This window comes from Palaemon carinicauda, chromosome 34 (genome assembly GCF_036898095.1).
Source record: "Palaemon carinicauda isolate YSFRI2023 chromosome 34, ASM3689809v2, whole genome shotgun sequence".
Lineage (NCBI taxonomy): Eukaryota > Metazoa > Arthropoda > Malacostraca > Decapoda > Palaemonidae > Palaemon > Palaemon carinicauda.
This window is the reverse complement of record NC_090758.1, coordinates 16,728,710-16,745,337: the sequence shown is the minus strand read 5'-3', so window position 1 is coordinate 16,745,337 and position 16,628 is coordinate 16,728,710. Positions and strand designations below refer to the sequence as shown.

Here is a 16,628-nt window from a genome sequence, read left to right as displayed (position 1 = left end):
GGCCACAGTTCAGAATATTCCCGTTTTCTACGAACTCGATTTTAGAACGACGGCCATAGTCTACCCCAGTTTATAATATTCCCATTTTCTATGGGTGAAAACGGACCTGGCCGTCACCCTACAAAGGCTCCTATATAAATATATATATATATATATGTATATATATATATATATATATATATATATATATATATATATAATTGAGTGCTGATTGTGTAAGAAACGTGTTTCGTTGATATTTTTTCTGCAATTATTGGGTAAATATTCCAATGGGTTCCCACTCAAATCTAAGAGCAATGTTAGGACAACTAAGAAATTTGGTAAATCTTTTTTTCCTTCAAGTTTCAGAAATTGCCAATGATAAAATTTGAATATTTGCATTTTCTATTGTATGTTTTTGGGCATACATCCAATGTCCTCTATATGTACTATAAATAATTTAAATTTATCAATCTGGTATTTTTATTTCTAATCGTACCTATGAGAAGCATTAGCAAGAAGCTACGGGCCAACCAAGGGAAAGGCCCGTGCCAACAACAAGTGTTGGCTTTAATACCCCAACAACAACATTAGCAAGAAGGGCTGGGCAATCTCACAAGTAAGCAAATTAGTTAGCTACAACTCCTCAGCGATCAGGTGCAACAGCAGTCATCCCTTCTACCAACGAGCCTGAGTCCTCCAACGCCATGGAGACCGAACAAGGGGCTCACTCCACAGACTACAACTGCACAGATTGCCTCCAAACACTCCTGCAAGAAGCCACTGCCATACAAGAAAACACCCCAGCTACACAGCCAAAGAAGCCTCTGCCAAAATTTCGACTTTCACAGGCAAACCACGAGCTCTCCTATGCCTCTGTTGCTGTTATGGCTGCCAAGCCTGGCATGAAACTCACTGCAAGACCCAACAGGAAAGGTGACCTTATCATCTATCCCAAGGACGTCGAGACAGCCAGATTCCTTCAGGAAGACTCCACCTTAACACTGCTGGATCCTGCCTTTATCAGGAAGAAGGCAGTCATTACCAGGTATCCTGTGTCTATGCCTATCTCCATTGTAACTTCGTGCAGCTACATTGACTGTGCTGTTCGCTGCACAAGCAAAGATGACGTTCCTGTTCGACGTCTCATCGCCCCTTTTATAGGTCCAGTTCCTTCCAGACTGGACTTAGGAGTCTGGGGTACCTTCCCCATCAAGGATTATACACTTGAGCCCCTTCGATGTTACAGATGCCAACACTTTGGACATCATAAAGAAGAATGCAGAGGCCCCATTACCTGCGGTGTCTGCAGCCAGCGACATAGCACAGAAGTGTGCATTAAGGCCCACAAAGAAGGATGACAAACCACATCCAAGTGCCCCAATTGTTCTAAGCCACACCATGCTTGGAATAAGTGCTGCCCAGAGTGTTTCAAGAGGACAGTAGCTATGAAGAATGCTTGGAATAAGTGCTGCCCAGAGTGTTTCAAGAGGATATTGGCTATGAAGAATACATCCTTTCCAAACCAAAAGAAACCAGCTCCAACTCAATTACCTAAAGTACAGAGAACTCCTTGCCAGAGAAGACAACGTCAGCCAGCTACTGCTCCTGCGTCTACACCTGCTACTGGTCCTAAAAAGGACCAGCAACGGCTTGCAACTGTTCCCCAAAAAAGGACCAGCACCTACCTGTAACTGCTCCTCAAAAGGATCAGCAACAACCCTCATCCTCATTCCCTTCCCAAACCTTGGCTCAAGCAATTGAGTCTCTCACCTTGCATGACCTCATACCTATCGCCTTCCAGATCCTTACCAGAGTCCTCTCCTTATCCTCGACCTCCACTTTCCAGCAACTCCTGCAACATTTCCAGCTTCCAACCACGGAGCAGGGATAAGCCTTCTCTGCTTGCAGTATTCATAACCTCTCTTTCCTTCCCAATACCTAATTCCTAAATGGAGAATAGTTATTACAAGGCCGTGATCCTCATAAGGAAACAGCTCTTGTTTTTCCTATCTCCTACATCCTTCCCACTCCTTTCACACAATACTCCTTCCTTTGAAGGGGGGCCTTTCTCGTACTAACTTACCGAGCGTGGTACAGAACTGGGCCCCTCCCCCCTTTTCCCTTTTTCCCACCACAGAGCAGGAATAAGCCTCTTTGCTTAAACCTTCTCCAATTGAATATCCTTCACTCCTCTCCCAGTCTCTCCTACTAACTGGAACTTGCTACTATCAATACTTTTTCTCTAACTAAAAACTTTCTTTCGTGGACCTAAAAAGGAGTCCCCTTTTTCGGGTTACTTTCTACCCCTTTCACGTCTTGTCAAATCCATTCTCATCCCTCATTCATCATCCTTACCCCTCATCCTTCATCCTTTTTCCTGTTCCCGACCCTTTAATCAAACTAACTTCTTCCATTCTAAAAACTAACATTCCCTTTTAACATACCTACCTTTTTGCTCCTTTAGGAGTTCTCATTCCAGATTACTATCCTCTTACGGGCTGTCTAAGACAAGAGCCCGTGTCATGCTATAGGCATGGTAATCTACATGAATGAATGAATGAATTAGCTAGCTACCAATAGTAATCATGTAATATTCTTACTTTTAAAGAGGGTAAAATACCCTTGTATTCATACAATATTATACAAATACATGCCTAACTCCAGACTGAGGGTAATGTGGCAAGGATAAGGCGCCTAGACAAGGTTAAAAAGTAAATTTTGCATAATTTCATAAGTAGGACAAGATATCCCAGGTCACATGAGGTAATAAGGGTACTGTGATGATAATATTATGTACCATTTGAATATTGCCACTTTGATATACTATTCTGACAATGGACTCCTGAACATAACATGTCACATATTATTGAATTGTGACTAGGCATTATTATTGACATTTCCTCCATCACCGAACTACAGAAAATAAATCTCAATCTTTTGTTTTTTTACGTCTTTAGACTGAGGAATTCTGCAGAGAACATGGATATTTTTTTTTTTTTTGAATACTTAAATTATTACTATGCAATTAAGAATATTTGATTATAAAATTAAATTATTTCCAATCAACTTTCTTCCCTATACATTTGACTATAAAAGCTCCATTTTTTTTGTAATTTAATAATTTACCTAATTTTCCTCTTATAATTGAACCCAACATATATGATGACATTTTCTCAGAAGAGTTGTATGTCAGTCAAGGGGATAGGCTATATCTGAACTTAGTGGTTTTGGGCAGTTACCCGTCAACTGGTAAGTAATGGCTGCCATCTAGGTCAGTTTAGTATATATCCCTTCAATTTAACTAATGGTGCAAAATAGGACAATTTTAATCTGAAGCCGTCTTGACAATTTGCTAATATGGGTTTCCGATCGTCACTTCCATCGAAACAGTTCAGAAAAAAAACGAGGAAAATATCACGTTCTTAGGAAGAATTATTTTATCTTAATTGCCATAAAGATTGATTGATTGATTGATCAATCAATCTGCGTAATATTACAGCAACAGTATAGAGAATAAAAGTTGGTGATAATATATATAATTCCACTTTTTCCTTTTGCTGAGTGATCCGGTCATTGTTTAATTGGTTGTGCATCTGGAAATCTATTCATTACTGGGCTACAAATGCAGTGACTGTGGGATACAATAATTAGGTTAAAAATATCAAAATAACTGTTACTGGTCTGTCAATTATGAAGTTTTGGTAGTCTGTAGAATGACGGATGAAACCTCACAAATGCTCTAAGTAGAGGTAAGTATTAAGGGGGATCCACTCCCTCCACAAAGATACCTACTTACTAACTTTACTTTGATGGCTGTTTTTCCGGTCGCTCACAGCATGGGAACCCCACTCTCTACAGGACCTACACTCGTTTTACTTTGTTCGTTTAGATTATTCAACGTTTCATATCGTGTATAGTTCATTTACAGTTAGTTCGTGTGTGTCAAAAGACTTATGAAATTAGAGTCTTCAGTTTCTTCTTGAAAGCCTTACTATCTTCAATCATTCAAATGCTTTGTGGGAGCTTATTATATAGAGTCAGGGCCACATATTTAAAGGTTCTGGAGCCTACACTAGACATAGTTTGAAGCCATCTGTAACTATTCTCGTGTCGACTCAATTTGTGGGCTGCACAATATGTAGCAGTTCTCTTAAGTATATTGGACGTACGGTTCTGATATCTTCGTGGGTTATTGTACATATTTTACAATTCAATTCTTGCTTTAATCGGCAGCCCGTGTAAATCAATTTGTATAGGGGTGATCCTTTTTCTAGGTCGGACACCTATTATCAGTCTTGCTCCTCTGTTTATTATGTTTTGTAATTTCTTAAGTTGCAACTTTGGAAAATTGTAATAGATAGAGTCGCAGTAGTCAATCCTAGTGATAACACAGTTTATAACAAGTTTCTTTCCAGAATTTTCGTCTGAGTACTTTTTATATAAACGCAATATTTCTTAGATGATAACCAGCAGTTTTTATTATATTATTTATTTGGGCATTTAGAGACAGGCTACAGACAAGAAATACCCCTAGATCTCGAACTTTACTAGATATCGGCACTAAGTCATCATTTATGTTCATTTGAATATCCCCTAAGTTTCTCACACTGTTTCTCTTGCCACAACCATGAATTCAGTTTTGTTCACATATAATATTAGTTGTTTAAATGTCATCTATTCTCTAACCCTATACAGGATTCAATCTAGAGTTTCAGTAGTGTCATGTATATAGCCTAATTTGTGAAGAAGTAAAATTGTATGTCATCTGCAAATAGTTTAAACTTCATGCCATGCCTTAATGTCATTTTCGATAGACAAAGAGTATAGATGCAAGGTAAGATTGAGCCAAGTACACTTCCCTGAGGTACCCCTCTGTTTAAGGGTTTATATGATGAATAAGAGTTTCCAATTTGTACACAGTAATTTCTACCAACTAAGTAGTCTTTTAGGTATTCGAAGGCTTGATCTTCAACGTCGATGGATCATAGATCATTTAGTACCAGTTAATGTACCACTGTATCAAAAGCTGCATTGAGATCAAACAGTATTAAGCAGGAGGGGCTGGGGAGGCTAGAGCCCCCCCCCCCCTCCACCCCATTTTTTGCTGAAAATATGCTTTTAAACATTCAGATTTACATTTTGTAAATGCATTTAACCTCTGGCAACAGCTCTTGTACAGTCTCACCCTCCCACCCCACTCCCTCCACGTAAGTATCATGTCAGTACCAAGCATCATAGTTTCACAGTCCCGTATGTCACCCGTCACTCGCTTAGTTTTACAGAGAGCAGCCCCAATATTGGTAATGAGGCCACTTAAAATGTTTGACCCCCAGTGCATACTGTGCAAACTTATGTTAATCCATCCATCATTAGGCTACCAAACACTATTATAGTAACAAACTACATTATTATACGCAGTAATAAATTGAAAACATGACACACGCGAACACATGTAGTTGATGAATATCACACAAATAAACACACACATATATATATATATATATATATATATATATATATATATATATATATATATATATATATATATATATATATATACATAATTTCTTCACAATTCTTTTTAAATATGTATACCTTTATATAATTTCAGAGCTTACAAAGTATTAATTATACATTATTCGTACATTTTTAATATGTATATTTTTTGGTCTCAGGCATGACTTTCTAATATGTATGTTTATATTATATATATGATTGTTCTTAATTTTGCTTACTTACAATTCTATATATATATATATATATATATATATATATATATATATATATATATATATATATATATATATATATACTAAATTCAGTTATTTTAATATATGTTGTACAACACAACATCAATATTGGAAAGCAAGTTGAAATTTGTTATAGAACGATTTGATTTACCTAATGTTTTCATTTATCTAGATTCACGAAGTAAACAAATGAAAGAATCAAAATTACTGTATTCTCTTCTCACAAGGTTTGATGCTTCATATTATTATTCCTTTGGTAATATGAATTGTTTTGTTATAGTTTTGACATCGCCATATTTACGTTCACTGTGATCGTATTGACCACTTTGAGTCATCAGCATTTGTCAAAACATAATGATGTTTTATCCATTGTAGGCTACCAAACAGGTTATGAAAATAAACTTTCTGAAATGAAACAATGTATCAACCATTGTTTGTATAAAGTATACAATTAGTTGGTGAGAATAAAATTTACCATGAACCATTGTTGTTTTTAACGGGGAGTTCACTAGGTCTATGTGCCGTATTTGACGATACGCAGTCTTATTTCATAAAACTGCTATTTTTTATATAAAGACTACCTTTCACATATAAATTTCACCCTATTATGATCAATTTTAGATATACACTAATCATACATTGATTCCCAAGACACATTAGTGTTTCTGACTCTTGTCATTGACATTGACTTAAAACAGTACATGATGGCAAATATATCAAATTTGTTGCGGAATATTACGTCGTCCGCAGTAAAACAATGGAAAATATTTTGACGTAATATTACATTGCCCGCAGCGAATCAGTTACCTACAAATGTAATTTATCACCACAGTTAATCACCACTGAGCAAGTGTGTCTGTGAGACTTGGGTGTGTTGTTGACTCCCAGCGGCTCAGTAGGCCACTGGCTAGGGAATCTCTAATGTCACGCGATATACTGTCTATACCCACGTATTACAAAACCCCTGTATCATTGCACGATGGAAAGTGAATGCGAAAGTGACTTCTCCGATGATCCGTTCGATTTCATTGAAGTCGTTTGGCAGGAATCTGAGAGTGATGAAGAACTGCTGACCGTCAATGACAGTGACCCTATGGAGATTGTTCAACCTCAGTTATAAACGCCTGAAGTCGCGTCAGCGAAGGGAGGCAAAGTTGACAATGTCATGGCCCAAGGTGGACAATTAGCTGCCGAACCCTTCCATCCGCCTGTCGACTATAGTTTTCCCCCAAGAAAATCGGTAAACAAAACCGATTCTTCAGGCCGTCAAGGTGTGTGACATTCCCGTGGTTACATTACGATCTGGCCACTGACAGTGTGACTTGCTGCAAATGTAACAGAGCCGAAAGTGCGGGGAAACTAAACGACATGAGGAATAAGGAAACCCAGTTTTACAAACTGGAAAAAGGCGGTCTTGAAGTTCAAGGATCATGAGGGATCAAAGTGCCATAGAAGGGCTATTGAAATGGAGACGGAGAACATCCCCGATGTTGGTAAAGCACTATATCCCTTACAATGCTATACAAATATTCAAGTTAATATTACACAATGTATAAGGATATATATATATATATATATATATATATATATATATATATATATATATATATATATATATATATATCCTCCTTATAATATCTTAAAAAAGATTGAAGAATTGATGCATAAATTTATGAAAAATAATGTAATATCTAGCATTTACTTATTCAATAGCCAGGTGGTACGTTGCTAACAACCATCTAATATATATATATATATATATATATATATATATATATATATATATATATATATATATATATATATATATATATATATATATATATGTATATATATATATACTGTATATATATGTATATATATATATATATATATATATATATATATATATATATATATATATATATATATATATCCTTCTACATTAATATTTTCAAAAAAAATTTATATTTTGCGTCCTCCAATAACATTAAAGTAAAATATGTTTAGCGTTTCATTGCAGTACAGTGTAAAACATAAAATACAGGGCCGAATTCGAAGCCTGGGCATTATTGGCCTTGATTTTAAACCTTCAATTTAAAATGTAGCTTACCCTTTTTGTCACATTAATTGCTCTTCTAATAATTTCATATTTGCTTCAGGTGAAGTGCGATCCAGTGTCCACGCTAAGGAGAAGGAGGAAAACCGTGAAATGTTTCGTCTGGTTCTCTCCAGCATTCAGTTTCTTGCCCACCAAGGTATCCCGCTTCGTGGCCATGGGTCTGGTGAGGATGGAAACTTCAACCAATTACTCAAATTGCGATGTTGTGATAACGAAGCCCTGAAAAACTGGTTAACCAAGAAAAGCGACACGTATACATCCCCTGAGATTCAAAATGAAATACTACAGATCATGTCTTTGAGCATCGTCCGGGACATTGCTAAAAACGTTAAAAAAACTGGTTCAGTATAATGGCTGACGAATGTACAGGCGTAGCTAACAAAGAACAACTAGTGGTCTGTATCCGATGGGTTGACAATGACTTAGAAGTTCATGAGGATCTCATAGGACTTCATTTTCTAGAGTCTATTAAAAGTGACGAAATTGTCAAGGTGTTAATGGACATTCTCCTCCAGATGAACATTAGCTTGAAAAATTGTAGAGGTCAGTGTTATGACGGAGCTTCGAACATGAGTGGAAGAAAATCTGGAGTTGCTACGCAGTTGGAAAATATCGAGAGTCGAGCACTATACATGCATTGCTATGGTCATTCGCTTACTCTTGCATGTCAGGATGCAATAAAACAAAACAAGCTCATGCGAGACACACTTGACGACACCCGGGAAATCACAAAACTGATTAAGAAATCCCGTAAACAAGACGTGATATTAAAAAAAATTAAAGCTGAAATCACACCTGAGGGTAGTCCTGGCATCAGAGTGCTTTGTCCAACAAGATGGACGGTAAAGCAACAAGCTTTAGAGAGTATTTTAAAGAATTACAGCACCTTGCAGCAGTGTTTGGGGTGATGCAAAGGATGCTGCAGATGACACGGAAACAAAGGCTCGACTTGGTAGTGTTAATAGTTCTATGAAAACATTTGACTATTTCTTTGGTTGTAACATTGGAGTTCAGTTACTTGGCTACGCTGACAATCTTGCAAAAGCTCTTCAAGCAACCAAACGGTCTGCTATGGATGGACAGGAGCTGGCTAAGATGACAGTGACAACTCTGAAGAGTTTGCGAAATGACGAAGCCTTCGAGTCACTTTGGAAGCAGATCCAAAGTCGCCGTGAGAATGTTGATGTTGCAGAGCCTACCCTACCTCGGAAGCGTCGGGTACCAGTTCGATACGAGGAAGGCCAAGCCCCTCCCGAATTCATCGATTCGGTACTGGTGCATTATTGTGTCAAATATTACGAGGTTCTGGATTTCCTAGTTAGCGGTATCGAAACACGCTTTCAACAGAAAGGATATGTTGTGTATAGCTCTCTCGAGAAGTTATACTTCATCAGTCGGTGGAGAAGGAAATGGTACCATATGCGGACAAGGAGTTAGAGAAAACACTGACAAGTGTGGTAACTTTTTATGGTGATAACATTGATGTTGACTGTTTGCGACAACAGCTCTCTATTCTCTCACAGCATTGTTCTTTTGAAATAAGACAAGGCAAAGCCACGAAAAATAGTTGAGTTTATTAAAGGCCTTGGTTACCATAAATTGTCTCTTCTTACTGAAGTGCGTAAGGTTGTTAAGCTGTTGCTTGTTATGCCAGCATCAAACGCGCAGAGCGAACGCGCTTTTAGTGCCATGCGAAGAGTGAAAATGTACCTTCGGAGTACAATGACTCAGAAAAGATTGAATCATTGCATGATACTTCATTGTCATTCAGAAAAAACCGATAGCCTTGACTTGATCAATATTGCGAATGAATTTGTAGCAAAGAATCAACATCGTCTGTATATTTTTGGTAGATTCACCAAGTAGGCCCATCGGTAGGCTATATATATATATATATATATATATATATATATATATATATATATATATATATATATATATATATAGATATATATATATATATATATATATATATATATATATATATATATATATATATATATATATATATATATATATATATATATATATATATATATATATATATATATATATATATATATATATATATATATATATATATATATATATAGATAGATAGATAAATATATATAGTCCTATTGGTATTTTATGGTTGTTATTGTGTAAAAATTGGAATTGGTCACATAAAAATCTTCCAAAAATATGATTTTGTTTCTGATACAATATGCTGTCGGATGCCAGGAAATCACATCTGAGGGTGTTTCATCATAAAATTTTTCTGGGGGACACCCCCAGACCACCCCCCTTATACCTTCACGCCTGCGGCTCCGCCTTCAGTGTTATTTCAAACTTTAGCCCCCCCAAACAGGAAAACGCTCCTACGCCCCTGTTAAGATACCTCATTTGTTTTCATCCATCATTTCTAGCATATCATTTAAACAGACCAGATGGCTGTCTTCGTAGAGTATAGTTTTCTGTAATCAGATTCGTTGTCAGGCAAAGCTTCTATTACCTCTAAGTGGCTGACTAGTTGTTCAAGTATTACATATTCAAGCACTTTTGAGACAGGATAGATTTGAAATAGGTCTATGTGAGAATAGTTCCTGTTAGTCCAGTGCATTTTTCAGATCTGGTGTGACTAGCCATTTTTTTCAGATTTAGGAAACTCATTCATCAATGCTTGCATTTGCTATTCTCATTATTATTACGGCTAGACTAGAAAAGTTTCTCTCTCTAATTACTTCAGATATTGGCATAGGATCGATCTCACAGTTTGTTTTCTTTGTTCTCTTGATAATTCTGGTGATGTCATCTTGTGTTATGTTGTTCAATTTTATTTATTTTGTCCGCGTGCTTGGTATAATATCAATCTGATGTTGAGTATTCACAAATGACCTGGTTACATATTAAATTTTGTTTCTAAAGAATAGTAGAAAACTATTTGGTTGTTCCTGGTCACTGCATCCATCAGATAGCTTCTTTTATTTTACATTTCCCATTATACCATTCATGATACGATAAAACTAATTTATGTCTATTGCTGCTTTGAGGATCTTTCTCTTATAGTACTCACTTTTTTTCCTTTTGACATGTTGTTAAATTTCTTTTTTTTTTTTTTTAGATTGAGATAGCTGGCCGAGCTGATGTAATAATCATATATTACATGTTTAAAACACATGACGTAATAGGTCATTGTGAAGTAGAAGCTAGTGTGAGAAGGATGCGAATACCAGATCTCAGCAATGTAACATTTTCATGAAGAATAAACACAATTACGAACCGTGAGAAAGAGTTGTGTCACCACCGGATGCAGGTGTCTTCCTATACTAATGTTTAGTTTACATTCTGTGTTTAAATGCTGAGATAACTGACTATACGATATCTGTGATATCGATATTTTAGCCAGTTCTTATCACTACATCATATGAAATGGTCATCCGACCAAACCAGCTATACTCCTGTGATGGAGATGTTAACGCTGTTGTTTTTAAAGAATAAACCATTCTAAAGTTAACTTGATTGACTTTACTTGAAGATGTAACATCCCAAGTCTCAATGTGTGTTAACACCAGTAGCACACTAATAGATACAGTTACTGTAGGAGCAGACATGGTGTACTGTTTCTTATCACTTATGTTTCTCCATAAGACTAACAAATATTTTTTCAATGATATTCTAAGCGAGAAACATGAAGCTAAAACATGACTCAGGGCATGAATGGCAAAGCTCGTCATAACACGTCCACACTCTAGCACTAAAGTAGTTGATGTCAATTGAGATGTAAACCCTAGTTTAGGTCCTAGCTCTCCTATTTATTTAAGTGCCATTTAACTTACATAATTGTATGCCTGAGCCGACTTGTGTCCGGTATTCTACAAACTTCATGTAAATTAGAAATATGCAATTGTAGAATATGAACTGCGTAAAAGCTTAGTGTAATTCCTTTTTCATTACTGATCAATATTTTGCTGTAGTATAATAAAGCTATAACTAGAAATCTTCATAATTTCTAGGCAGGGGCTAAAGCAAAAAGGCATCTCTTTATGTTTAGGTTCTTTGGAGCTCAGAATATAGCACTGAATCTTGCTTAGTATAAAATGGTTGAAGTTGTGGTGTCTGTATATTTATGTGTTGTTGCTATTACTCTTACTATGTAGGTAGCTTAGGACGCTCCTATGACCTTTGTTGCGTATTGTACGAACTAATTTGTGGAAGGATATCAATGAATTATTGTGTATTTATTCATTTCAGTCCAAATTAATGTGAATTGAATGGTATGAATCTTGGTAGCATTGATGCTCCAGATGTTCAACCTTCCCATTATGTCATTCATTTATAGGAGATTACCATTGTCTTTATCTACAGTTGACATCCATGAATCATTGGGATGAAATTAGATCTTTGCTTTATGAACTTGTTATTGATTTAGAAAAGAATGGATTAGAGTATTTCCCTACACGAATACAAAACTTTCGCTCTTCATCATGAGATATAGATATAATGAATGATCAACAACCCTTTTGGTTGTTACTAATGGTGGCAAGGGGAAGCACCGCATCATTCTTACTTTTACCTTTTTCACTTTGAGTTTAGCCACCGTTGGACACACACATCTCCTTCCACATTCACTGACTACGGCAAATGGAAAATTTATGCTTTGGATTTTTTCTGTTGACGAATGATTCTCGGGGATTTTTTCCTTGACTTGGAGACTTGATTAGCATCAAGTATCCATTAACTCCTTAGGTTGGTTAAAGGTGAGCAACTATTACTAGGGACTTACCTTTACTGACTTATAGTTAAACTTCTCAGAAATCCTATGATTCGAAATCCTCAACAGAAAAAATGTTTTGTGTGTCTATTAGCCAATATGTTGGAGGATATGCACGAGAATTGTGTCCTTGCGGGTGTTGTTGATTCAATGTTTCAGCCTTACTTATAGGAAGCAGTTGATTTGAGACCGATCGCCTGATCTAGTCAGTGATCAAATCCTGGTTCAGTTTTTATGCTACTTCTCTGTTTCATTGAGCACCTAACTGGAAGTTAGCCTCTTATTATAAAAGTATGCCTGCTATTTTTACCTCTACGCCTGTCGATCTTTAGTGGTTTTCTGCAAATAAAGTAACTAGTGTGGCCAGCTCTCTTAGCCTTGTAGTTTATCTATCCAGGAAGCTCAGAAGCATTCTTATGTTTCCGAAGCAAATGTGCTCTGGCTCTTTGGAGTTACTAGGAGATCCTGGCAGATGTCTCAGTAGCTGATGGCATTAAAGGTTAAAATTAGCCTTTCACCTGAGGGTTTGCTGAGAGTTTGCTTAATGCCAGCTTTTTCTCACCTCCTTTTTATGTAATTAGACCTCCTGAGAGGCTTCATTGTGATCACCAAGGTAAAAAAGGTGGCATCCTGTCTGGAACAAGTGTGAGGATAGATTTTCTTCACTCTTCTTCCTTTTATATTTAAGTTCTCTCCTAACACTGTAGCTACCACTTGAACGTATTGTCCTACATTAAGTTTTCCTTACCGAAACATCAGGAGAACTATTTCAAATCAAAACTTGTTTTGAATATAATTTTAATAATGCAGACTTAGAAACAGCTTTTATTTCTCAATACTAATGAAAGTTTGTTAATATTAAGATGTATGCCCATTGCACCAGCCCATTGCTAATTGATCATTAACTCCTTGATTCTTAGCATAGCAGAATAGGTATGATTATTGTATATCTAAACTCACTTACAGCAACAAGATTTCTCTAAAGTATTTATTGCAAAATCCTGCCTCCTGTGTACTCCTTACAACAATATATTGTCCAGATATGGCACATCAACTGGGTTACTCATGCACCACGAAGCTCAACCTATTTTGAAAGATGAAGAGAGGTGAGCCTACATGACCATAGCGTTGCCACATTCATTCAAAAGCAGTAGTTATGACCCGCTGACCATCCTGGTCAGTGAATCTGTGCACTTGCGGACCCCCCACCCACCGCCCCCGTACCAAACCTCGACTCAAACCAGGACCTACCGAGTGGAAAACACGAGCCTGGTAAACCCTATTTGCCAAAAGTAAGGATTACAAGGGTGGGCCAGTCAAGGGTGCATTGTGCAAACTGCAACTATTCAGTCAACAGCCATTAGAGGAGAAGGGCTAGCATCTGTGAGGAATGCAGGTAAAAATACGTGGCCACTCATTTTCTCCCCCATTTTTTAGCTTACAATATTTTCAACTTAATTTAGAACTTAACTGGCTATTACGTATTTCGGGTTGTGTGTGGTGGGATTGTGTGTACAGTTTTTACATAATTCCGCTTTCGAGAATTGCAGTCTCTTGGTCACATGGGCTGCGTGTCCGACACCCATTTTAATTATTCACCATTTTAAAAGATCAAGAATCTAATCAACCCTATCTTTTGTTATTTTTTCTTTTTTATTCTTATTATCACATTTTGTGTTTGATGTTCAGGTGTCCATTTCTTTTAATGTAAATTTGTATAATAAAGCAAGATAAGGTTAATTAAACCTTGTCGTATTTTTACTCCTTCACTTATTTCATTATGCCTATTAGGAGTATTTAATCTTGGGACAGTATACCTGATATTTTGAACGGAGTAACTTTAAATAAGTGTGTTAGCGAGTGACAGTATTGAATCTATCTTCTTCGAAGGTAAAGATCCATATCTTTAACTTTTACTTTACTTTATATTACACTGCTCCCATGTTTTGCCATTGTATCAATAATTACTTAACGTAAGATTACTGGGTGCTACTATAGCGTGAGGTCTACCACACTATAGCGTGAGATCTACCTCCCGTTAGTACTATAGCGTGAGGTCTACCGCTGAATTATTCGTTTCTCATAGATAAAACACATTCCATACATTTGTTTAAGCAATAAACTTAGTTTGAACATATCTTAGAAATGACTTAAATAGATAATTGGATTTCTAATTACATTAAAAGAAGGGAATAAAGGTAAAGATAAACATGTTATCATATATTTCCATATATTTATTCTAGCAATACATTCTTTGTACATCAAACATGTTATCTTATATTTCCATACATTTATTCTAGTGATACTGTACACTCTTCGTACATCAAACAGGTTATCATATATTTCCATACATTTATCCTAGTGATACACTCTTCGTACATCAAACAGGTTATCATATATTTATTCTAGTGATACACACTTCGTACATCTTCAAAGAATGACACAAATAGAACATTGGAATTTTTTCTCATCACCTTCCAGAAAAGATCAAGATGAGACTGGAACAGCTGGCGACCAACACCCTGCATTAATCTCTTCAGAATCATCGTTTTAGCGTCCAACCACGATCGCTCAATTGCCTGTGTGAGTGCTCCTGTCGCTGGATCCACATAATATTGCTGGTGGTTCACTGTAGAATGCTGATATCGATTATATTTCTTTTAGTCCGAGGGAAAAACTGAATTAGGAGCTCCATTTGCTTCCCTTTATATGGGCAGGTCACGTGGACAGGTCACGTTTTTTATGGATTTGGGCAGTTCACATGTTCCGTGGTTAGGTGCGGGGCTCTGGGACGCTGGTCATGTGGTAGACCTCACCCTCCACCTGGGTAGGCGACATATGGCGGTAGACCTCACACTATAGTAGCACTGATTACTGTCCAGCATTTCACTGGGGTTACTGGGTTGAAGCCGAAACAGAGCCTAAGAGCTTAGATGACCTTAGACCTGACGAAGCTAGAGTAGGCCATCAGATTAGTTTTATTTTTCTTCACACAAGTGGTCCTTCCAACAGGATCTTTTGCCTTAGACTTTTGAAGCATTAACGTAATTAATCAGCATTTATTATTGATGGACTACCTGCATGTATGATATGTTTTCCCATGGCGGGCAGGCGCCAAGTGAGTGTGCCGGTTGCAGAGAGCAACCGAGGTTGTCTGTATCTGAGGACCGATTAAACCACATGTCCCCACCATCGTGTGTCTCTTGTCTTACCTTGACATCCAATATGGCGCAGTGATTCTCAAGGACCAACGTGACCCTCACCATGCCCTTCTAGCGCCGCTCAGTACAGTCCACCCCAGGGGCCGCACGCCCTGTCATCCCCCGTGGGCTCGTCCCTGCCCTGCAAGAAGCCAGGCAAGCCACGGCGGCACAGCAGGAGATGATCAACATTCTCCGTGACCGGCTTACAACACATGCTACCCCTGCACCTTGTGTCCCCGCGTCTGCAGCCCCGGAGAAGTGCGAAATTGAGCTGAAGCCCGCCGCATTCAGGTCCTGGAGGAGGTCGATGGAATGCTGGATCGAACTGTGCAGACTACCGCCCAACGAGGTCGTCCACCACATCAGGCTATACTGTACACCCCCTCTACAACGGGCGCTGGACGCCAGATTCACCTCACAGGAATGGAGTAACCTCACTGCTACGGAAGCCATGGATTTTATTCGCAATATTGTGTTGCGATCTACAAACCGTGCTGTGCTATGGTCGGAGTTTTTTAATGCGGTACAAGGCCCAGGAGAAAGTGTCAGTGATCATTTTTTAAAGTGTTCTCAAAAGGCCACCGATTGCAATTTCCAGTGCCCTCAGTGTCAGTGTAATCTAGCTGAGTATATGTTATTACCTAAGTTAATGGTGGGCTTAAGTGATGAGGCTATGCGTCGCCATGTATACCAGTGTAGCAATGACATCAATAGTGTTAGTGCCCTTAGGGCCAGGTGCTGTGCCTATGAGGCGGCCCGCGTCGACGCCGCTGTGCGCCAATGCAACTGGAGGGAATCTGCTTGTGCAGCTGGCAGCGAGACACCCGAGGCAGATCATC

At 37.7% G+C, this 16,628-nt stretch overlaps 1 protein-coding gene across 1 annotated transcript; it reads left to right on the top strand.

Moving 5' to 3' along the window:
• Positions 1–8,183: 8,183 nt before the first annotated feature.
• Positions 8,184–15,140, top strand: LOC137626732 (zinc finger MYM-type protein 1-like). The gene is made up of 4 exons (XM_068357740.1): positions 8,184–8,583; positions 8,717–9,102; positions 13,553–13,692; positions 15,068–15,140. The coding sequence occupies exons 1-4, from the start codon at positions 8,184–8,186 to the stop codon at positions 15,138–15,140; spliced, it is 999 nt and encodes a 332-aa protein (XP_068213841.1).
• Positions 15,141–16,628: the final 1,488 nt, after the last annotated feature.